At 39.9% G+C, this 23377-nt stretch overlaps 3 protein-coding genes across 6 annotated transcripts; 2 read left to right on the top strand and 1 right to left on the bottom strand.

Moving 5' to 3' along the window:
* Window positions 1-2016: 2016 nt before the first annotated feature.
* LOC147268095 (calglandulin-like) lies at window positions 2017-5537 on the top strand. The gene is made up of 5 exons (XM_086199355.1): window positions 2017-2607; window positions 2730-2904; window positions 4412-4556; window positions 4843-4943; window positions 5341-5537. Exons 1-5 carry the CDS (start codon window positions 2605-2607, stop codon window positions 5382-5384), a joined length of 468 nt encoding a protein of 155 aa, XP_086055481.1. The 5' UTR covers window positions 2017-2604; the 3' UTR covers window positions 5385-5537.
* A 250-nt stretch (window positions 5538-5787) lies between these two features.
* Window positions 5788-10800, top strand: c3h3orf18 (chromosome 3 C3orf18 homolog). 4 transcript variants are annotated; one of them, XM_086199350.1, is made up of 6 exons: window positions 5788-6192; window positions 7635-8070; window positions 8284-8309; window positions 8419-8548; window positions 8664-8698; window positions 10152-10800. In XM_086199350.1, exons 2-5 carry the CDS (start codon window positions 7789-7791, stop codon window positions 8667-8669), a joined length of 444 nt encoding a protein of 147 aa, XP_086055476.1. In that variant the 5' UTR covers window positions 5788-6192; window positions 7635-7788; the 3' UTR covers window positions 8670-8698; window positions 10152-10800. The 4 variants fall into 4 exon arrangements, with proteins under 4 accessions (XP_086055476.1, XP_086055473.1, XP_086055474.1 ...); XM_086199348.1 differs by lacking the exon at window positions 8664-8698 and having other exon boundaries at window positions 5803-5961; window positions 6137-6192; window positions 10152-10798; XM_086199347.1 differs by lacking the exon at window positions 8664-8698 and having other exon boundaries at window positions 5799-6192; window positions 10152-10798.
* A 1840-nt stretch (window positions 10801-12640) lies between these two features.
* Window positions 12641-22621, bottom strand: LOC147268093 (uncharacterized). Its single transcript, XM_086200773.1, has 6 exons — window positions 22497-22621; window positions 20443-20619; window positions 20257-20340; window positions 18111-18161; window positions 17940-17978; window positions 12641-15722 (listed from the first exon to the last, which is right to left on the bottom strand). Exons 2-6 carry the CDS (start codon window positions 20545-20547, stop codon window positions 15639-15641), a joined length of 363 nt encoding a protein of 120 aa, XP_086056899.1. The 5' UTR covers window positions 20548-20619; window positions 22497-22621; the 3' UTR covers window positions 12641-15638.
* Window positions 22622-23377: the final 756 nt, after the last annotated feature.

Below are 23377 nucleotides of genomic sequence, written 5' to 3'. Positions count from 1 at the left end.
TATTTATAATTGAATTGGTTTAAGTGAGGTGGCATGGGGGTGCAGTGGCGTGGCTGTAAGTGTGAATGGTTGTCTGTCTGTCTGTCTCTGTCTCTGTCTGTCTGTCTCTCTCTCTCTCTCTCTCTCTCTCTCTCTCTCTATATATATATATATATATAATTTCTCACAATCAGCTGTGTCCAAACAAACTTCCTCCAAGACTGTATTTCCACAGGGCTTTTGACACACAGACCAACAACTTCATTACTGAAAAGAAAAAAAAAAGTGCCCCCCCCCCCAAAAAAAACATTAACTCAAATGACAGGACGAGCCAGAAAGCAAACAGTGCAGCAAAACTCAAATGACTGCCATCATGGGTTCACCCACAATTCCTCTGTGCCCTGCAGTTACAGCAAGCAGTGGGGACTCAGGGTTGGCCGAGCCTCAGCTCAGTTTAACTGGATCAACTAATGACCACGCTGATTTTGACATTGATTTGGAGTTTCTGTAAGATGCCAGTGATGTGATGATATCAAATAAATTGGTTTGTCAGCCTGCCATGGAGACGCAGCTTCACTAACCCACAACAGATTGTCACACCTCATCCAGCACTCTCTCTGATGACCAAGCACAACTACTGAACAGAGGGAGTAATCACTCCTGAGACCTCCTCTGGAGAGAATCCTGCCGCTGTCAGAATCACTCCATTCACTTAAGGGTTGACCCGAGGGTCTTCCATCGGAATTGGAGGATGCCATTTTAAAAAAAATTATGGTGGATGCCAAGACCACAGCTAAGGAAGTCAAAAACTCGAGTTCCCCAACCCAAAAATCAACAGAGGAACCCGCGAATGTGCAGGATCCCATTCACAAACTCAAGAAGGCCTTTCAAGCTGCCTGTTGCACACAGATGAACAAATCAAGTCCTCAAAGGCAACAGAAGATGGGAAAGATAGCATGTTGGTCCCAACGACAATTTGGTGTGGAAAGTGAGTCAACCTTGGGTCAACACCACTTCTGGTCTCTCTCTTTCATCACTGGATCAAGCGCAGACTTGGGAGCAAACCCCCACCCCCGGGCGCTCCTCGATGCAGCTGTTGAAAAAAAAAAACAAAAAACCCACATTCATTACTGCACCAGAGTTTCAGTGCTGACACCATCTTCTCAGTCCAGCCCAGTCAGTCCCCCAGAGTGTAAGAGGTTGTCAGGACAACAGCAGGATGTCACCTGGCATGAGGATACTGGTGATGATGATGACTGGGCATGATGATAAAGGTCGTACTCCCTCATCATCACTGATGACAATTTCCGCTGTTACTTTGAGGACATTTTACACCATCACACTAGGATGCTGCAGCACCAATTTTGGTGATACTTCACCCAAAAGGTGTATTTTGCTTATCAAGTACTCCTAAATGTCATTACCTCACATGGTTTTCCCCTCCTGCGTTACTTCTTTGTGATTCCAGAGAGCAGAAAGAGCCAGCGACATATATTTAGCTGCAGCTAATAACGACTGACGTCTTAAAAACTCACTGGATCCAGCACAGACTCGAGAGCAGGCCCTCCCAGGTGCATCATACCTCATTATGCTCAAGTATCACTGCAGGATTTATGTTTACTACACTAAGATTGATTATTTTGCACTGTCACAATATGGTTGCACCAGTCACAGGGTCTTAATGTCAATTTGGCTGACAAGTCATGGTTAAGACACCCTGATCAGCGAACAAGGGATTTGCTTTTTAACCAGCAGGGGAGTAAAGTCAGGGGGTGGGTCTTAATTACTACCCACGTCATTCGCTTATATGGTGAGATGAAAATATATTTCGATAATTTCTTCTACAAAAAAAACTTTACTCAGTCTACTTATCGTTTAATAGCTTGTTCACTATCAAACAATGGCTTAAAAAAAAAACTTCAAATGCCATAGATGATGATGATGATTGTCATAAATTGCCAACTAGAAAATGGATGAAAACAATGTTTTTGTGTGTGTGTGTGTGTGTTTTTTGGGGGGGGATTTCAGTCCATAACTCAATCGAAACTCCAAGGCTGAGTGGAAGCATGTGGAAGCTCCCCCTCAGCCAACAAACGTGAAATTCTTGATGCTCCCATTGCAGTGTTGGAAATAACCTCTTGTAGTTAAGCGCCTCCTTATTTGGTCGTGTGCTTTCATACGAGTCACTGGGGGCAGAACAAACACCTGCTAATGGCTTGTAGGAAGCTAATTGCGCTTCCCACTAGTGGGATGTGTGAGGTCAGAAAAAAATACATCTGATTGTTAACATATTTTTATTGCCATTTTCTGCTTTCTTATTGACAAGAATATTTATTCATTCTTTTTTCTTTCTTTCTTTCTTTCTTTTTTTTTTTTTTACTGATTGCATCTTATTAAAAGTAGTTATTTCCTAATAGGTTGCATGCTGTTTCTTGGTTGAGATCATAATCCAAATACCTCTAGTGGGGATTCAGTAAGTCCATCCTCTAAGAGCCATAAAAGGTCTTCAGCCATAGCTCCCCTGAACTCTAGGGAACAACTACTACAAGTGATGAGGCCAAGACATCCTCTCCTCCTCAGTGCGCACAGAGCTTCTCCTCAGCCCTGTCTGCTTTACCAGAAAATATGGTGAGTAGCTTTTGGATAATTATCATTATAAACCGCAATATAAACTACTTCCCCACTACTCCTGCTAATCTCTGGTATCAAATACCTTTTTTTTAAAAAATATAAATATATATAATTTCCAGACCAGCAAATTAACTCAAGAGCAGATCACAGAGTATAAAGGCGTCTTTGAAATGTTTGATGAAGAGGGAAATGGAGATGTGAAGACCAAGGAGCTGGAGAAGCTGATGAGTTTAATGGGAATCAATCCCACGAAGAGAGAGCTCGGCCAGATGGCCAAGGATGTGGACAAAGATGGTGACTATAACATCACATACACGCACCAGAGACACCAACATTCTATCGGAAACTTTTAACTAAACTCATACTTTTTTGCCTTGATTTAGACCCTTTGAACCAATGATTGAGTTTTGAATCATATAAAATGGTCTGACACAAACCTGTGACAACATGTAAGTGGAATCAGTTTGTGTAAAACTGAATTTAATCCAGTGCAGGTCTAATTCTTTTTAATGTGTGCTCACAAAATTGTTGCATGGTTGTCAAGTAAGTTTATTTTCTTAACTTCAAGGAAACAGTATTATTTTTGTTAAATGTGAACAAATAAGAAATAAATATGTTAAGGCCAACATAAAATAATCCTTTTGTACCAAAACAAGGGCATTTCCAGTGTCAAAGCTGTACAAGTGATAGCAGAAACAGACCAGGCTATGCACATCAGTTCAAGCCGGCGCTCTGCTGACTGCTCGGTGAAGCTGACGAGTAGGTAAATTAATCTGATTTGGAAGTAACCTTTCCTGTCTACAGAATCTGGATTCGAATTGCAAATTGTGTCAGATTAATGATTCAGATTAGAATTCATGAACAAAACCTACGAGTAACTTGAAGAATATTATCTTCTAGATGTCAATATGACCGACTCGTTTTTAATACTGCAGTATTTCTTCGATGTTTGCTGCAGGTGTTCATGCAAACCGCTTGGTGGCAGTGTTTCACTCTGTATTAATTATTTGTCAATTGTATTTATATAGGCGGCACGGTAGTACAGTGGTAAGCACTGTGGCCTCAAAGCATATATATATATATGTGTGTGTGTGTGTGTGTGTGTGTGTGTGTATATGTGTGTATATATGTATATATACATATATATGTATATACACACACATACATACACACACATACACATATATATGTATGTATATATATATATATTACAGTTGGTTCGAAGAAAGATTCTGTGTTCATTCATCATTCTTCAAATTCATTTCAAAAATTCAAATTTTACTAAAAACCCCATCTTGTCATTGCTTTGAGTGGATTTGTGATCATTTTATACTAATCAAGCTTAATCAGCAGAAACTTTATTATGAGCCAGCCAAAGAATCACATTTCTAGGTTTAAGAAGAAATCTTTTAAATCTAAGTTTTTCAAAATAAATTTAGTTCCTTTAAACATTAGACTCCAGCTATTTGTGTCATTTAGTTACTGCCCTTTCTGTTTCCTGTTGTGACTGTTTGTCATCTTCTCTCTATGTTCCTTAGCAACTGAATTAAAGAAAATAAGACTGAAAATATAATGAAGGAAATGATAAACCAAATAAATCTTTGTGTAAAAGGGTTACTGCTCTTTTGTTGTTGTTGTTGCTGTTTTCTATTATGGGTTCCAGTTGTGAAACAGGACTACATTGGAAATCACTCATGCATTCATGTACATCAAGTCATAATTTGTACACCTCTCTTTATTATGTTTTGCAAACCAAGGTAATGTTGTTTTTATTGATATTGTCATTTTTGTGACATTTCAGGTAAAGGTGTATTTAACTGTGACAGCTTTCTGGGTCTAATGGCACTGTACCACGAAAGAACCAAGAACCAGGATGCTGAACTCAGAGCTGCTTTCAAAGTATTTGATAAAGATGCCAAAGGATACATTGACTGGAACACACTGAAGTAAGAATTCAGTAATTAATTTGAAATGAAAATTATTTATTCTTTTTGCATGGAAATAAGTTCTACCTTTTGTGTGTATAGGAAAATTGCACAACAAACTATAAAAAAGAATAACATTTCGGTTTAGAAACACATACAAAATTTTTGTGAATAGAATGGAACTGATTAAGTGTTTATCAACTGCTGCGTTTTCTGACACTGAATTTCACCGCCTCATTATAAAATGTACATCAATTTAATAACACAATTAAAATATATTAACATTTTAACTGTTATCCTTTTTCAGATATGTACTAATGAATGCAGGGGAGCCACTTAATGAGATGGAGGCGGAGCAAATGATGAAGGAGGCTGATAAAGACAGAGATGGAACCATCGATTATGAAGGTCATGCTCTAGATAAAGGCTAATGTCACTCTTAAACGACTGAAAATAGGCAGCGTTGATCTTGGATGAACATAAAACTGCACAAATTTACTTTGGTGTATTTTTTCAGGTATATGTTCATTTTAAATGAATTACCGCTCAAAGATAAATCCATCGTGTTAATACAAATTTCATTTCATTTGTAAACATTTATTTTTGAGAATAAATACACTCGGAGTTAAAAATCCAATTGTAAAATCATTTTCCATATTTTTTCTTTTCATACGCAATATGTGCCATCACCACCAAGGATTATATTTCAGTTAGAATTTTGAATGAATGTTACATTAAAAAATGCACTGAGTCTGATTAGAAAATGTAACATTAAAACTGAAGTTTGATTTTTTAACTTTTTCAGAATTTGTGGCCATGATGACCGGTGACTTGTTCAAAATGAGCTGAAGAAACATCAACAGGAAATGATATCACACCAAATCCTTGGAGCTTCTGCCTCTGCAGCTAACAGTGATTGGGAACATTGTCATTTATGGTTTTTAACAAATACAGTATCTGTGTCTAGCAAATACATTAAAAAATAAATCCTTCATATTAAAGTACAAACCCTAAGTGATACATTTGTTGATTTTATGTTTTGTTTTGTTTTTTTATTTGATGAGTGTAAGAAACACAAATGGTGAAGCTGAGAGGATAGCCATTACAGGGTTAATTTCCTCAGTCCTGCCACCCGGATGCAGTCATTCACATGAGCCTGACAGCATCTGGTGTGCAGAACCATTAAATCCCATTCTCATCCCTGCAAAGCCAGACAGGCAGCTGAGGGAACCAACTGCATCTATCATCTTGAAACCATCAGACCAATCGGCCGGTGTAGGGGGAGGGAGCCTGCTGTACTGCTGCCTGTTTTCAGCATCCCTAGAGCAGCCTCTGTTGTGTGAAATACAAGAAAGGGCAAGACGAGGGGAGTAGATCCTGAGAGGCAACCGGAGAACGTGAGGAGGATCACTTGGAGGCTGCTGGGGTAGGGTTACTTTACTGTGTGTAGTCCATCATCAGAGAAAATGGCTGTTTTTCCAGTGTAAACAGACCGTGCAGTACCTGCATTGCTAAAGGGAGAAGCAGAGGAGGAGGAGGAGGAGGAGGGGCAGACATTGGAGGAAATGTTGCCTCTTCCAATGAAATCTTCCCCTCTCTAGCTCGCCCCGGCCTGCTGCAGCTCACCTCTGAACTCATGCTCCTGTTATATATTAAGGTACGTATGCACCTCTAATCTGAGAAGACTCATGCAGGAGGACCTAGTCACGTTGGCAGGATTAGTAGCTCAGCTGTTTGCACAGGACAGCTGAGATACAGCTCATCTTAACTAAAAATAACATGTATGAGTAACGCAGTAATAAGACCATAACAATTAATCAAGCAAAGATGAGAATGGAGAATGTTGCAAGCTCGACCCTTTTGCAGAGCTGAGGTGGTTAACTCAACAGAATGACTAAATGTAGCGTTTGGTTTTCTGCACATGTTCATCATTAAAAGCACAAGACAAAATGCACTAAGGAGAGAGGAATGTGTCATATGTGGGTTTTCTCTTCTGCCCTGCTTCTTATAACCTGGAAGCAAGTAGAAGAGTCATTAACATTACATTCATGTTTTAGAACCCCTACTTTATGTAAATCCTCAGGATAAACGGTGCTTTGGTTACCGGAATGTGTAGTGAACTTGGATTGGAGGTACTAAGAATTGGATGCAGTGGGTATTTATAGCCCTAGTGTGTGCGTGTGTGTGTGTGTGTGTGTGTGTGTGGGGGGGGGGGGGGTCTGTGAGAGTGAGAGTGGGCGTCAGTTTGATTTTGATGTTGAAGACACATTTCCTCACAGTGCACATTACAGTTGGAGTGGTTTGAATTCCTATGTATTTGATCAAGTTTGTTGTGCCACTTTCCTCCTGCGCCTTTCCTGCCCACATCCTGCACAACCAGTAATGGTGAAATTGAGGGTGTGCAACCAAAAGAAATTTTTTTGATTTTTTTTTTTTTAATGAAGAAAAATGACATGCAAGTACTTTTGCAGTAGTTATACAACCCACTCACTTTTTAGTCATACTTCCTCCAGTGTGTTTTGTCCTATGAAACACAAGATCAAAATTGGAACCTTTTGCAAATCCAGCAGTATTAAGCCACAAATGGAAAACTTTTCAGATCCAAATTTTATACAACAAATAAATGATGCCTGATTTCTGTTTGCAGGATAATGCAAAAACTATGCGGTCAAATGTTACCAAACTTGGTGAAGAGATGCAGCGTGGGCCAGGGAAGAGCCCATTCAATTTTTGGGTCAGATCTTTTTTGGGTAGATAGCACTGAGTTTGACACGGAAGACAAATATGCTGTCTGAATTTCCTTTATTCATTTACGCATTTATACATACAGTAGATTATGTGTTGTTGAAATCGTCTGCTCTCTTACCATGCTAAACTGCTGTTCAGGCTATCAAACATATATATGATGATGATAATATTCTAAATTTAGTTATTTTGCATAATAAGTAGGTTTTTTTTCGCTCTTGACTCTTGGACGTATATTTATCAATGCTGAAATATTAACATCAACTCCAACAAATCCAGAATCAGTCCAGTTCTAGCTATAACCAGCAAAACAGTCCTTTATTAATCAGGTAATGTTGTCTCTTTCTGTTTTAGCTTTAAATTTCACTCTCTAGATCACATGGCACAAACATCATCAATCCCTCAGCAGACCCCAGACCGGCAGGAAGACACCGGCATCAAGCATGAGACACACTAGCGACTGAGCGTCAAGAGATTCTACATACATCCTGAACCGTAACACCTGACCATGGCTGTGCCTACAGCAGAGACAACTGCAAGTTTTCTCTCTACAACTGCCACAACCACCACCACCTCCACCACCACCACAACCACCACCATCCCCTTCCTGTCATCGAGCACGAGAGACAATATCACCGCCAGGACAACATTAATGACTGTGACTATAACAACTAATGAGACCAGCTTCAATGCCACTACGTTTCCCGAGGCAGTGATTGAAGGCTCAGGAATGGGAATGGTGCTCGTACCCTTTGGCATCATCACTGTTATTGGCTTAGCAGTGGCTTTAGTAAGGAATTGTTTCAATATTAAATCGCATGTCAATCATTTGAAATTAAACATCTCCAGATGTGCTGGAAAACACAGCCAGCCGTCGTATTGCCTGTACTCTATTGTATTAAAATTTTGTCATTTCAGATATGACTTCCCCTCTAACATTTTGGAAAGGAACATTCTTTTAATTTATAACACAGAATAACCTGTCTTTCTTTCTCCATCCTAGATGCTGTACATTCGGAAGCGGAAGCGGTAAGTTTATTTAGGAATTCTGTTTTGCTTCACTGCTGACTTTATTTTTTTTACATGTATTTAGGCTCTTCACAGTCATTTTCTTCACTTCTTATGTCTTATCTTGTAGGTTGGAGAAGCTGAGGCACCAACTCATGCCTATGTACAACTTTGACCCGGCTGAAGAACAAGACGACCTGCTGGAACAGGAACTACTGGATCACGGCCGGGAAGGCAGCCTAACAGGCGCAAATGCCAAGGTGAGCCAGAGGGAAGTGTTTTACTTTCAAATAAACCAGGTGTTTCTTTGGCAGAGGTCATCTTCGCTGTCAGTGTTCCATAATTTACTTTTTATTTTCTTTTATGTCTTTTAAGTTTTGACACTGGCATCATGGTAAAAAGAAAACATGGTAAAGTATCGCCCGTGTGTCTTTTGAATCATCTTTCTCAACCTCTTTTTCGACTTTTTTCCACGCCACCCTTATACCATCATGAGTAAAAAAAAAAATAGTATGTTAGATGTTTGTTACAGATTTAGTATCCAATCAGCCAAAAATATCAGTTATCATATTTAATATTTATATATTGTTCAGGGGGGGGGGGGGCACCCCACCACACTCAGTCTTGTCCTCACCTGCATCTTTGTACTCCCTCGCTGTGAAATCATCACTTCATATGTTTCAGAGGCCAAATGTATAAATAATACAAGCATAAAAGTTCCCAATGCATTTGAAATCCTAAATGTACTGTTTTAAGGAAAATGAACTGCAGTATTATGTGTGCACCATTGCACCTCCAGATGGACTTGATGGGGTATAAGAATTAATAAGTGCAGTTTTGTTGGTGTTACAGAGTCGTCATGTGTTTGTCGTTAAGAGGTGTAAGTGTCACAGCATGTGCGCGTGCTGTCACCGACACCAGACACAAACTTTCCACAGCTTCAAAGTGCACTTAACAACTGCACCAGCAACCTCTACTTATCTTTAAAATACACCGTACTATGTGTTTGACAAGCTACAGAAACACCAAACGAGAGGACCTTGAGCAAAGATACATTTGTTGTACCTCGATATCTAAAACACACAATGAGTGAGCATCAGTTTATATATGTGGCCTCTGGTACAGTACTAACATATATTACCTCAGGTTTCAGTAATCTATCATAATATAAATGATGACATGTCATACAATGTATAACAGACATATAATCACTTGGTTATCAGAATTATGTCACTGTTGGTAGACCTGGACAATACAACTGAAATATTTATCACAATAAATGCTTTGACTTGATAGCAATAATTATCAATATTTTACCAGCCAATTTAATTAACATTCAAAGGATGAGAAACAGGTTGATTTTAGACCTAAAGTCATAAAGTCGAGCTGTTGTGTCCTTTTTATCAACTGTCCCCATTCACCCTCCTTTTCCTCCCTCCGTCACGTCTCTGTTTGTGTGTCATGTGCCGATGGTGCAACCAAACACGCACACGTTAAAAGACTTGCTGTTTGCGTGCCACTCACAGCACGCAACGTCTAGAGATAAAATGACCTGTCTAGGTGCCAAGAAGGGATTGTGCATGGGGTTTGCTCATGTAAACAACATATTTTACATGAGCAGTTCATTAAATTCATATAATCAAAACTATTAAAGGTTTGATTTTAAATGTAAAAGATTGGGGGTTTTTTTGTGTCGGGGACCATATACAAAATGCATAGCACCAGCTATTGCTGTTGGTTCATTTCCATCTGAGGTCCCTAGGCTGGTAGACATAAATTCAGAACAAAAATGCAGGTAAGATGTACTAACGTGTTATTGCCACGGCCTGTCTGACAGTTTTATCCCATATCTGACCTCTGCAGACTCTCACAACCTCCCAGGGGACCACACAGAGACCCAGTCGTCTGGTCTTCACAGATGTAGCCAAAGCTCTCAATGCTTAACAGAGCTCTCCTGTTAGCTGATTAAAGGGGGGTCAGCTAACGCCATCAAGATGCAGTATGCCACTCAGGAAGGAAAACAACAAGGGAACAAGTGTTTGGAAGAACTGGTGCACTGGTGGATGTTTTTCTTACAACGACACCACATGTCAAATGACTGCAGTTTTCAAAAGTATGAAGAAAAAAAGCTAAGGTGCATGTTTTATCAAGAGACACAATGGGAAGCATCACAGATGATCTTGCACTGTTATCATGTGGCGCACAAATGCAGTGTGATGCACTTTTCCTAAAATCATGTTGTGTCATTGCTGTTAATATGTCTAATTACTATGTCTATTAAAATGTCAGCGAAGGCTTTTTTTCTCCTTAACTTCAATATCTACTTCCATGTTTGATGAGAGAGGAGTGTTAATATTCTGTTGTTGTGAAGCTTTAACACTGGATGTGTTACCATCCGTGAGTAAACCCCCACCCCCACCATCATTTGTTTCCCCTTTATTGAAGGATTGTTTCATTATGTATTCATTAAAACTATTTAAACCCATTTGGAAAAAAAAAAAAAATCTGTTTTTTTTTTCTCAAAAAATCCACAAGTTTAAAGTTGCGATATTTTATTAAGAAGTGATAAAGAAGCAGAATAACACAAATCACAAGGTAAAGACTCGTAAAATATATGTCACAGGTTTGTGAGTTGTATTAATGAAAAGTATGAGGACACATCAATAACATACCTACAAAATGGTGTTAAGGCATAAAAAGATGAATCTCAAGTTACAATTCAACTTTTCAATAGTTGAAAATGGATCAAGTACTGCGCGTAACTAAGTACATCACTATCAGTAAGATCACAACACGTTGCCCCCCCCACGTAGACAGCAAATATCTGGACACAGCTTGTGTGAAATAGCAAACATTGTCTGAGCTGTACTTAGAGTAAGAGACAGGCTGGCTCTGGCTCGCTATGGTCTTGTGAACGTGGTGAGATGAGTGCAACAGTACTAGTTGACCCTACTAGTTGACTCCTACAATCCACCTACATCCCACGGGCCAGGTCGACATCGCCTGTAGGTCTGAGAGGGTTATTAGATTCAACTGCACAAACATTTTACTCAAGAGATGACCCAGGCTTGTTTGTTATCAGAGGTAGTCCAGACGGCAAAAAAACAAACAACAACAAAAAAAATAAAAACAGTCACTGCAAGAAAAAAAAAAATACATTCCTGTGCATGAATCAAGATCTTCTGGCAGCAATGTAGTCAACAATGTTGAAATACATATCATCAGTGATAGAAATTTTAAAATGGAGCAAATATTTAGACACACAATAAATGAGGGGTGATATTCAAGTCATTTGAGAAAAAAAAACCCTAGTAAGTGATGTGTAGTTCATATTAACTCATGTCTGACAAGCCTGAAAACAATGAGACAAGTATTTCCCATAATGGCTTTAAAAATGTCGCTCAGTTTAGATCCACGAACCCTGATCAACAAAGTCTCAAAGAGAGGTTTAGAAAAAACAGACTGGAAGATTATAGGACGTCTAATTTTTAATGATTCTTTATCACTTAATCAATAGAGATAGATGGTGCAATTTTTACTTACAAAATTATAGCGTATCCTTTCCCATTTTTTCCTCTAAAAGGTACAATATGTAGCTTATCTGAACCATTAGTGAATCATATTTCACACTCCCCATCAATAAGAGATAGCATATTACTCGGAAGAGGGGCTGTGGGTTCCCCACCTCCATTGTTTGGAATGCTGTTTGTTATGATGGGTTGAGGATGAGTCACAATTTACATTCCAACGCTCAACTACAGTCACAAGCTTTGGTGAGTGACTGACAGGTTGACTTAGCTGTGTTTCTTGAGGTTTTAGAGCGCGCTGTAGCTTGTGAGCCATCCCAGCATCCTCAAGCACCACTGGGTGATCCGCTTCATAGGAGCAGCTCCTTCATTGACATAGTGACTCATTATTGCCTCTTGAGGATGAAAGTGGTATTACAAGACAGGACTCGTTGAAGCTAGAATCATCTATTTACAAATTATACCTTTAAAACTCACAAAAGGTGCTCATTGAGTTCCAATGAGCTGCCTTTCTACTACAAATTCTCTCTGATTTTCTTCCCCTAGTAAAAGTGAGTCACAAGAGCCTCAGCTGTGCCAGAGCTAGCTTGCTATCTCTGCAGCACCAGCTAGTGATAATGAGTCACCGCGGCAGCTTAGTGCTACTTTTCGGAGCTGTTTTTATTTAAGCCTTAGTCTTGGTCCTGTGTCAAATGTTCTTGTTTGTTTTCATCATATTTTGTGATCTTCATCCTGCTTTTTATCACAGTTTTAATGACTAACAGCCTGAGCATCATCTCATCTTAGTGACAACCCCCCCCCCCCCACCACGAAAATTGAGTCTCACTTCAGTTGATAAAATCTCTAAAGGTTTTAGTCTCATTTTAGTCAGTTTAATTAATGTTAGTTTTAGTCTTGTGTTAGTCGATAAAAGCATTTTTAGTAGTTTTCGATGGCAAAATCAACACTATAGCAGCCGCTTATTTTGGCCGCAGCAATTTCACTCTTCTAACCTGGCATCTTTGTCGCTAGATCTAGCGACGTTCCAGACCCCATTGGCTATTTAATATGTTAAAAGTGACTAGCAACAAAACACCGCTGGTCTTTGGGAGAATCTTTGTTTGTGTTGATGCCAGTACATTTTATTTTGAAAAATGATATATTTCATCTATGAAACTCAGAGCAGTTGCTCAGTCAACTGCTGTGTATTTTTTAGTTCTCTTCTCATTACCATTCCTTTTGTTAAACTAGGGACAAAAAATAAAACAAGGATCAACAGAATAAAGTGAATTTGTAGGTCTACATAAATTTAAGATATTTCCATTCATTTTTTTGTCTCTCTCTGACGACGTCGATCTCTTCTCAGCAATATAACGTCCATCATATAAGGCAAATTAGCAGATGATGTCATCCAGCATCTTTTAGGACAGCCAATAGCTACTTTCCTTACTGAGGAGTTGACAACACTTATTCTTCCAGTCACCAAATCTTCTGACCCCAGTAGAGTGTTGGAATGTGAATCGACTGCTAATTTGAGTTCAACACTCACACACTTGCTCAATTTAATAATCATGAATGATGTAATAAAGAGGTGTCCATCATATGACCATCAGCTACACAGGTGTGTTAGCTATTGTGAATAAACCCTGGGTAGCAGTAACTCTACACTGAGTCTGCTTCCAAACTCCTCTCAAGTTTTGCTACCCTTAAACTGTGTTTTAACATTAACCGTTAATTATGTTGTTCATTAAGTTAAACAGTTGTAGTTTTAACAGCCTCTGGGGGGAAAAGAGGGAACAATTTGGCTCCTTTTTCCTCTCTTGAAAGCATACTGGTGATGATTTGTTTGGCAAATTTCACACATCTTTTTATTTTAAAATGTAACAACTGCAGTGATGTTGTTAATCTAAACTGTGGTGTACTTCAGCTCATTGTCATTATTTGCTATTATTTGCATCACCCATAAGATGCACAGTGTAAGAATCAGATAATACATGATGTAGTAAAAAAAAAAAAAAAATGAGAAAGGAGCACCGTACCCACCCCCACCCCCAAATACTTCACAAGGTAAGTCTACTCCAAAAAAGCAAGTATTTTAACAGATTGTTGTAAACTATTTGCTGCATTTTCCCAGGAGGACAAACAAAATCCCATCCCAGTATTAACAAATACATTTTTTTTTGTTCAAGACATGGCACTGATGCTTTTATTTGTACAGCGAGAGTAAAATCCTCAAGTGGAGTGTACCGTCTGCTTGTGAGTCTTAATTTGTTGCTGTAAACCTGTTCCCTGTCTGTATTGTGTGTGTCGGTACGTCGATGCTTTAGGAGAGAAGAATGACTTTGCTGGAGATCTTCTGTCTTTTGTGTTACTGAGGTAGAGTGAGACATGAAGAAACTGAAGGTAACTGAGGTTTAAAGTCGGTCTTTGTGTCGAGGCATACTGGTAATGTCAGTACAGATCAGAAACGCACAACAAACGCAGCACAATAATTATTACTGGGTAGACTGAAAACATGTTCCTGAATAGTTTTGTACCTGAGGTTTCATTTTTGTGTAAAAGCACTGTAACAGTAAAATCCTGAGTGCAGTAAAATGACATGACAACACCATTGTTGAAGAAAGTAAATACGAAGGGTTTCTTTCCAAAATGTCAGATCCCTTTATAAATTTGGGTGTCTTCTTATTTAAGACAGCTGCTGATAGGAAGGAAAAGGAATCATTTTCACTAATGTGTCCTTACATGGACATTTTAGCTCACGCGGTTCAACAGATCTATTTATAATGAGCAAGAACATGGAAAAAAAAAAAACGATTTCCTCAACAAAATTAGATCCTGCATTTTAGAATAAACACTTCACACCTACTGATAAAACAGACGTGTGCAAATATGTACTCCCGGTTAACAAAATCCACGTGAACGGTTTATAAGATGAGCGCTGTGATTCATCAGCCATAAACAGAGATTTGTATACTGCAGTCGGGTGCCAGCTATACCCTGACTTTTAAACATAAATATTACATCTGCTGCAAAACACAAGGACACATTAAATCTAGGGTAGATTGTTTGGCTGAATCTTTTTCAGTCTAAGTCTGCACATGTAAAAGACCTGGATGCTGTTACAAATCAGCGGTTTGCAAAAATTGCAAAATTATGAATAAGAGCCCAGTTTATAAACCATGGATTTTTAAAGTAAGAGCACAGATTTGCACATTTTATTTCCTTCAGCTGAAATGAAAGTTTTAACAGCCGTGTTAAGTTTCTTGGCTTTATGCTTAGATGGTTGCTAAATGGCTGCTGGCAGAAGCACCATACATACCACACGAATGAAAATGGCGGTAACTGACCGGTGTTTCGCTCCGCCCAGTCTTGTTTAATCCTCCAATCACAACTGTTGCTTGCCTCGGACATATTTGACAGATTGGGAGTAGAGGGTCAAGAAATAGGGCGGGGCTTAAGATAGATCAACAGTCTAACTCAACTCTCTGAAAGAAAATGAATACATTTTCAAAAATGTCAAACTATTCCCCTTTTTAAAAAAAACAAAAAAAAACAAAACCTGTCCAAATATCAAATTCATCAATGTTACAACACCCAACTCCTGTGTTGGCTCACGCACCCAGTAAGTATCCCACTGGAAGCAAACCAGTCTGTTATGAATGTGTGTGTGTGTGTGTGTGTGTGTGTGTGTGTGTGTGTGTGTGTGCATGTGCGCGCATCTGTTTGTGTGTGTTTCTGTGTATGTGCGTGTTTGTGTTCCTGAATCCCCATCACAGATTGGAGTCAGATTGTACCCCAGTTTCGTTGAGGCCAAACCTTTGAGGTAGGTAGCGATGCGTCCTATCTACTGCCCCTCCTCTTGAGCTGGAACCTGAGATGATGAGGGCTCAATCCCCGACGGACCCTCCTCACCTTCTTCTGAAGGACCCTGGGACAACAAGGGGCCAAAAAAAAACCGACAAAAAAACAACACACTGTCACATTACCATCTGGCCTATTTACTCATTTATAAACCATGTAAATTAATCAACGCCAGAAGGGCATGACAATACAAGAATGAGTGTTAAAACTTCGTTGGGTGGTTGTGTACAGGGAAGTAGCTGTCAAATGTAGAAAAGTGAGGACGGTTATGTCAGGAAACCAAGAAGACAGAAGAAGAGAACAGTTAGATCAGGTTTCCCCTCTGTACATTGACTCATTCTTCCCCTTCGTGTGCGTGCGTCTGAGCGAGAGTCTTTCTCAACGGTTTCAGTTCTTGAAGCGTCTTAACCTCTTTGACAAACTGCCCGGTGGAGAGGATGCGATAAGACAGACGGAGCATCAAGAGAACTGGCTCTTTTTGATTGTGCAAGCTCTTCATTCAGAAAATGAAGACACACGGCAGAAAGAACAAGAGATTCTAAGAAATTTTGCAGTCAAAACTAGAACCGGCAGGTGTTTGAAGGGATTTCAGTGTGTGTGTGTGTGTGTGTGTGTGTGTGTGTGTGTGTGTGTGTGTGTGTGTGTGTGTGTGTGTGTGTGTGTTGGGAAAAAGCAATACGGTGTGCGTAAGGTTGTGCAAAAAAACTATGAAAATGTAACAAAATACAAGGTGTGAACTATAAAACCCAAGATAAAAAATTTGTGAAACATTAAAAATACACAGTAAACATTTATGTTTTGAATGAAAATTCTCATTGGAAGAGTTATATTTATAAATGTGATAATAAATAGCTTATTTGTCTAAAAATGATGTTATGTGATGGTGAAACTGGAGAATATCAACAAGCCAGTTTATGTTGTTACATGCAGCTAAAACTACGGTATTCTAATATAACATTTTTGGAGTACTTTCAAGCACACAGTTGATTACAAGTATGTTATGAAAAATATCACTTTTTTTGTTTATCTGAAATGTCTATAGTCGGATTTGGAGGAGGTACCAAACAGCTGAAATTATAATTCTATTAATGCTGCAAAAACCAAGCTAAAAGACATATTTCTGTTTTATTTTCCAGTACACAGTTATCAAATTTTGAAAATCTGCAAATGGCAGATATAAATCTGCTTGTGTCTGCATAATATATGAAATAAACTGCTGTGACAAAATAAAGAACCTGGGAAAAAAAAGTTCTGATCACAAACTGAGATCAGGGCTTGTCTTTCTCACTCTAATATGACTATTAAATCAAAAATAACAATGAACCCTGCGGTAAACTTTGATACTTTTAGAAATTCAGTTAGGGCAGCACGGTGGTGCAGTGGTCAGCACTGTCGCCTCACAGGAAGAAGGTTTAGGGTTCGAGCCCCGGCTCCAGCACGGGATCTTTCTGTGTGGAGTCTGCATGTTCTCCCTGTTCCTGTGTGGGTTCTCTCTGGTACTCCAGCTTCCTCCCACAGTCCAAAGACATCAAGAGGGGACGAGGCTGATTGATACTCTAAATTGACCGTAGGTGTGACTGTGAGTGTGAATGGTTGTCTGTCTATGTGTGATGGTCCTGTGATGGACTGGTGACCTGTCCAGGGTGAACCCCACCTCACGCCTGAAGCTGCATAAGCGGTAGAAAATGCATGGATGAATAAATTCAGTTGTTAAAACCTTTTCTGAGGTGTTGATCTGATATAGCGATGATTTTAGCGGTTGTTGAAGTGTTTGACTCTCTATTGAGAGCCATTATGATCACAGTTGTATTAACGAGGGGGAGACTAATAACTTCCAGTGTAAAGTACTGCATTAGTATGTATTTTTAATGACTTGGCATGATGTTGTGTTCCGTGAGTGTGCAAAGAACTTCTGAATGTAGTTAAATCTTCCGATATTCAGGATTACTAAAATGATCTCATGTTTGATGATCAGTACAGTTTTCACAAGCCTTCACGGCGTAAAAGTAACTGCTATTAGTCAAAGAGTTCAAAGAGTTAAATGTGATACAAAGTGAGATTTCTGTTGAACTGAAACAGGTTGTCTCTTCAACGTCAGAAGCCTTGAAAGATCTTTCACGCTCAGTGTTTTAAAAATGATTGGGTGCAGAGAGGTGTGAGATTATGATACAGTTTAAAGTTTGCTAAAGTAACTTTACAGTCATTTCAATGAAATCATACAGCAGCCAAGAGGAACTGTGGGTCAAATCCAAAACAAAAATGGAGCTGTTTTATTTCTCCTCACCTGCTGCTCTTCAGTTGCCTCTTGAACTATTTTCTCGGGCTGCGGAGAGAAAGGAAACACAGATAATTGAGCACAAAGGAGCAGAGAGCCTCAAGGACCGTACAGACAGACGCCTCAGACGTATACACATAACCTCCTCATGTCTGTTAGGTGCTACTGATTGCTCCATACCCATTTCCTCGGCCGCCCACGTGGTCGTCTCTCACCGATGGGGTCGACTTTCTAAGAAAGAACAGATAACACACCTGTCACACTGATCTCTAACTGAGATCAGGACTTGTCATTTAAGCACAGAGTACAATGATACATGGCTTTTGCAAACCATTTTTTAAGGAGCTCGAGAAGTTTTGTATGATGGGTTGTAGATTTAAATGAATTCTAAATGATCGTCAAAAACGATTCATGGCAATACTGCACAATAAATCATGACAGCGTGGCTATCAAAATGAGGACAGAAGAAGATTTACACGGCAAAACATTGACAATGAGGTCCTTTTCTCTGTGGCATGTTTAGTTTTTATATTTGTTCCATTTGTAAGAGGATTTCTTTTTCCCAAATTTGAACACTGTGGAGCTGAATGATCTTAATCTCTGACTTCAACTGTTTTTTTCTACCAATTTAGTGATTAAGTAAAAAAAAAACAAAAAAAAAAAAACAAAGGAAGGGAGGGAAGTCTCTTGGTCTCTCGCAAAAGAACAAAAAATGAAGACGCTCCAGCTATATGTTTGAGCACATGGAGATAAAGAAGCCTGTGATTCTGTAACATTTAACAACTGCTGCCTATACAAACACAAGTCTGATATTTTTTGCATATTTACAATAGTCGGCTTATTATTTGAGTATTGTTTATTATGATATTTGGAAAAAGTTGTTCTTTGGTAATCAAAATGTTTACATTCAATCGTAGCGTATAAAATCTGCAAAATAAAGTGAAAAGCACAGCATTTTCCTCTGAAGCATGAGGAGAAGAAATAGAAAGTCACATGTAAATGTGTTTAGATATTTCCCCGGTGAAGAGCTTCTAATGCACTCCTAAATATTCCAGAGGGGATGTACTTCATGTCTTCTCTACTTCACCTTTGCTGCATGGTCACACCTGGTGACCTCTCAAACACAGCCTGGGTCTCCTCCATGATCCCGCCTGTTAAAATGAACGTTTTTGTTGCCGCTGTCACAAGATGGGCTTTGGCCTCTTGTCACTCTTGTAAAATGTCATGAGACAATTATTGTAGTGAGTTGGCGGCGCCTAAGTAAAATTAACTTGACTTGACTTGTATCTCAGGATCGGTTCCCTGGAAGGTTTCCCGGATGCAGCGGGACATGAAAAGCAGGTTCAATTGAAAGACACACCTGTTAAAAAGATTTGTAGTGTATAATAAACGCACAGTAGCATTAATACTGTGACCTAAAGATGCTTTATCGTCTGTGACAGATTCACAATTGGCGCCGCAGAGATCCAGTATAGGAGACTCCATTGTCATCATCGATGATCCTGCCCCCCCCCCCCCACATTGCTACAGATTAATGGTTTATTCCATCAGCAGATGAACTATTGTGCGCTTTACCACAAGCTACTTTGGACACGACTCTTTGATGTAGCAGACTCAACGTAACATGCGGTCCGACAGGGAAACACTGATATCGCAGTGCGCATTCCTAAAGAAAACTAACAGTCATGTAACAACAAGCAGGACCAGACTGACTAATAGACTCCCATGAGTCATTGCTTCAGGAAGAGCAACACCAGAGCAAAGGTCCCGCATCCAACCTGTTCTTTGTGTTCTGTCAAATTAGGATTAAAAACAGTAACTGGGTGGAAAGCAATTCAGCATCTTAAAATTATTAGTTTTTTTTTTTTTAATTCAACTGGGAGCCTTTAGTTAATTCAGTTCCAAGAAGGAATATTTTTACTTTACTTCATTTACCTAAGGGCATTAAATATGTCAGATATTACTCACAAAATACAGCTGATGCGTACAATGTACTTCGTAAAACTTTTGATGCTGCACTTTTCCACTCCCTTTTTGTTTTTGTGATGAAATACTTTTCAAAAGCACATCACACACTCGTACGGTCTGAGTACCTCTGTTCGTGCTGATATCAACATTCTCAGTTAAAAAAAAAAAAGCTCTAATAAGACCCAGCGGAGGGGCTGTACCTGGATACGGGCTTCAAATCATGAAACCTGCTCCAAATCGGTCCCATACTGAGGCCACAAAAAACATTTCCCTTTCCTCAGAATTCCTCCTTCCTCCTGTGTGATATTTGTGTGATTTGTGTTGGTTCATATTTAGTGTTCTGATGATTGGCGCCAACCTTGGCTGCAGTTCTGGGGCCTTTGTTCTTGCTGCCTTTAGGTCGTCCTCGTGGTCTCTTTGGAGTCGGTGGTCCGACAGGCTCCTGCAGGGAGAAATTATAGATGTGGATCCATAACCCACTGGTGAAAACTAGCAGGATCGGTTTTCATTAGCCAGGAAGCAAAGTCTGTTTAACAAGTACTACCTGCTGCTGTTTCCTAGGCCGACCCCTGCCCCTCCTCTGAGGCTCAGGAGGCGGCTGGGCAGTGCTTGGCTGGGGAGACGGCTCTTTGGTCCCACTGTTACTCATGTCCTCCTGTCTCAAAGACTGTAGGCATCAAAGATTGGAGGAGCGGCCTCGTGGGCTTTAAGAGGAGAAGACCTGGGAGTCACAAGCAAACACAGGTGAATAATTATTATCAGATTTATTCAAATGATCCCGTTCCTGCAAATGCATGACAGCGACTCTCAAACCTGAGTTTAAAGGATTATTAAATGGACCATCCAACAACATCACAGCGCAGCCTTTTTTAAAACACAAGCGTGGGAACCGCTTAAGCTTTGGCACCAGGCACATCGCGAAACAGACAGTCTGGCAAATGCAGGGAAACATGAGAGTGGTGTGCAGTGACTAAAAGTAGCACAGATATTCACAACTCAATCTACCCTCCTAAACCTACATCTACTGGCTCTGCATCTGACCTCTGTTTGCTCGTTCTCAATCATTTTTTTTGTGCATGTTGTGGGCGTCCTGACGCTGCTGCAACCACTCCTGAGGAGCTGAGTAGGATTTAGTGGAAAAGAATCAAAGACAGGCGATGCTACTCAGAATGCATGTGTAAAGTGTCATATGAGCTACTAAAAAGTTTGCAGTGAACATCAATGCTGTGGAAAATTAATCAATTAGATGGTCGACGAAAATTTATTCACCCGTCAGTTCAGTTTGAAGCCTCTCTGTTATTTAAAAGTAGTTTTTCTGGCTTCTTGATATCCACTGTTGGACTTTTGAGGTAACAAATGTTTCTTTTGAGGAAACGTTACCTGTAACCCTTCTTCTCTCGTACCTCAGACGTTTTGAGTGTGACATTTTTCAGCAGAAATATCAGATATTCTCTGGTTGCAGCTTCTCCATACTGAGTATTCATCGTTGTTTTGGATGACAGTAAACATCTTTGAATTTCAGATTTGCTGCTCAAGAAAAAAAAAAGGGGGATTTGAAGATTTTACCCAAGATTTGGGGAACTGATTTCCTTATTCTTAGTTTTTACCATAGCAACTTAATGTTGTTGTTTTTTTAACAAAAGGAAATAAATGAAAGATGAATCTATTCTGCTAAAGCCTTTACCAACAATCATTGACAGAATCCCAGAAAATGCCAATGATGACAGTAGATTTGACAAGTGATCAAACTTCATTCCTTAAACCTTATTCAAATAAATCTCTTCTTTTCCCAAAATGTTTCTTTCTTTTTATTTCCTGCTGACTACCTTGACTTTTGATTGAGAAAGTAAACAACACATGTCAGTTCGGAACTGGCTGTTGCTCTTCTTATCCAGAGGTGGTCTTTCAACCTAACACAGAGCCCTCCGAGCCATCCCAGCCTATCAAACACGGCCGCACACAAGCAGGAAGTTTAAGTAATGTGAGAAATCTTAAAGCCAAACGAGACGCTTATTAAGTCATTTCGGAGGAACAGGACGAACACTTTTCCCCTGCAGCGGCAAACCGTCAGCTCGACCACTAGCCTATATGTGTTTGGCAGTCAAGTATGGGACTGAATGTACTTTTTGCATATGGGCGGCAAATGCAAGCATAAAAACACTCTTTTACCGCCTGAATACGGTGCGTAAAGTCAAGCGCTGTTGGAGCGAATAAGCCGGGAGATTTGGATGAACCGAGTCCAACTAGTCGAGATGTTGGAGAAGCGTTAACGCACATGTTAAAACAGAGGTGTTTAAAATCATAACTACATCCTCCCATCAAAAAAAAACAAAACAAAACATCGGTGTCGAATATGTCGGGTTTTTGCGGTGATAACACCTCCGCGTACACGGATGCGTTCAGAGCTGCAAAAACTTTACGGTCAAAACCAGGTAACAGATGCAAAAGCTTCTGCCTGAACATGCATATAGGCTCCATCCATCCATCCATACAAACACACATGCATGCATGCATACATTGAGGGCTGCAGGCTCCTCGTTCAGCCTGAATAGTCCAGTTCATGCACTCGAACGCACCACAACACACTGCTCAACTTACCTTGACTCGCTTTGCAGTTGTACCTGGATGTTCACTGTCACTATTTCTGCTCCTGCACAAATATGAAAATCTCAGTGTATCGACCGTTTCATTGGCTGCTATGAAATGGTAATCTCTCTCTCTCTTTCTCTCTCCCTCTCTTTCTCTCTCTCTCTCTCTCTCTCTCTCTCTCTCTCTCTCCCCCTCCTCCTCTAATCGGAAATGTGTGTGATTCCCCCCCCCCCCCCCCAGACGTCTAGTCACGAATACCCCAGTTGCAGTACAATGGGGGGGTTGTAGCTGAGCAGTATGTATTGCATACTTTCTCTATTAAAGCATGTTTCAAGAAAGAGCGAGGGGAGGAGGATTGAAACACTGGACCCCGCCCCGAACAGCTCCTCAGGACCACCCACTTGAGAAGGAGCGAGACTGGCATCAGGTCTGTTTCCGGGGTTCCCAAAGAGGGGGTCCAGGGGCTGGAAGTTCCCAATTGAAGGGAAGCAGAAATGATGGTGTCTAGACGGTTTGAAGCCGAAGATTCTCTCTCTCTCTCTCTCTCTCTCTCTCTCTCTCTCTCTCAACCTACAGTGTCAGAGGTGGATTTTCTGAGTCATAACAAAGGGCAGGCATATAAAATGAGTTTGAGAGCATAAAGTCCGCTGTGGTGCTTTTTTCCTTTCGTGTTCAAGTCATCCAAATTATGATTGCAAAAATGAGAAGAGCGGCTCAGTTGCCGAGCAGACACACGCGCACTCTGAAGAAATGAAAATGCTGATATATCTTTTGAGTGAGGAATAAGTTTTAATCCAAAACTTCACATCGACAACTTCTAAAAACCATCCTGTCTACTACTCTTTCATTCATTTTCTGGAAGTTAGCATCTCCATGGCATTCCTCCACAA

The sequence above is a fragment of the Aulostomus chinensis genome, chromosome 3 (assembly GCF_037954235.1).
Source record: "Aulostomus chinensis isolate RoL2024-O1b breed Wild chromosome 3, RoL_Achi_v1.0, whole genome shotgun sequence".
NCBI lineage: Eukaryota > Metazoa > Chordata > Actinopteri > Syngnathiformes > Aulostomidae > Aulostomus > Aulostomus chinensis.
This window is presented reverse-complemented; position numbering and strand designations above follow the sequence as displayed.

Coding starts and splice junctions, on each gene's coding strand:
- LOC147268095 (XM_086199355.1), top strand. Junction 2,905..4,411: donor CAAGGATGTGGACAAAGATG/GTGACTATAACA, acceptor GTGACATTTCAG/GTAAAGGTGTATTTAACTGT. Junction 4,944..5,340: donor TGGAACCATCGATTATGAAG/GTCATGCTCTAG, acceptor TAACTTTTTCAG/AATTTGTGGCCATGATGACC.
- c3h3orf18 (XM_086199347.1), top strand. CDS start 7,789: ATGGCTGTGCCTACAGCAGAGACAACTGCAAGTTTTCTCTCTACAACT. Junction 8,071..8,283: donor TTGGCTTAGCAGTGGCTTTA/GTAAGGAATTGT, acceptor TCTCCATCCTAG/ATGCTGTACATTCGGAAGCG. Junction 8,549..10,151: donor TAACAGGCGCAAATGCCAAG/GTGAGCCAGAGG, acceptor TGACCTCTGCAG/ACTCTCACAACCTCCCAGGG.
- LOC147268093 (XM_086200773.1), bottom strand. CDS start 20,547: ATGAGTAACAGTGGGACCAAAGAGCCGTCTCCCCAGCCAAGCACTGCC. Junction 17,979..18,110: donor GTGGGCGGCCGAGGAAATGG/GTATGGAGCAAT, acceptor TTCTCTCCGCAG/CCCGAGAAAATAGTTCAAGA. Junction 15,723..17,939: donor AGGCAACTGAAGAGCAGCAG/GTGAGGAGAAAT, acceptor TTGTTGTCCCAG/GGTCCTTCAGAAGAAGGTGA.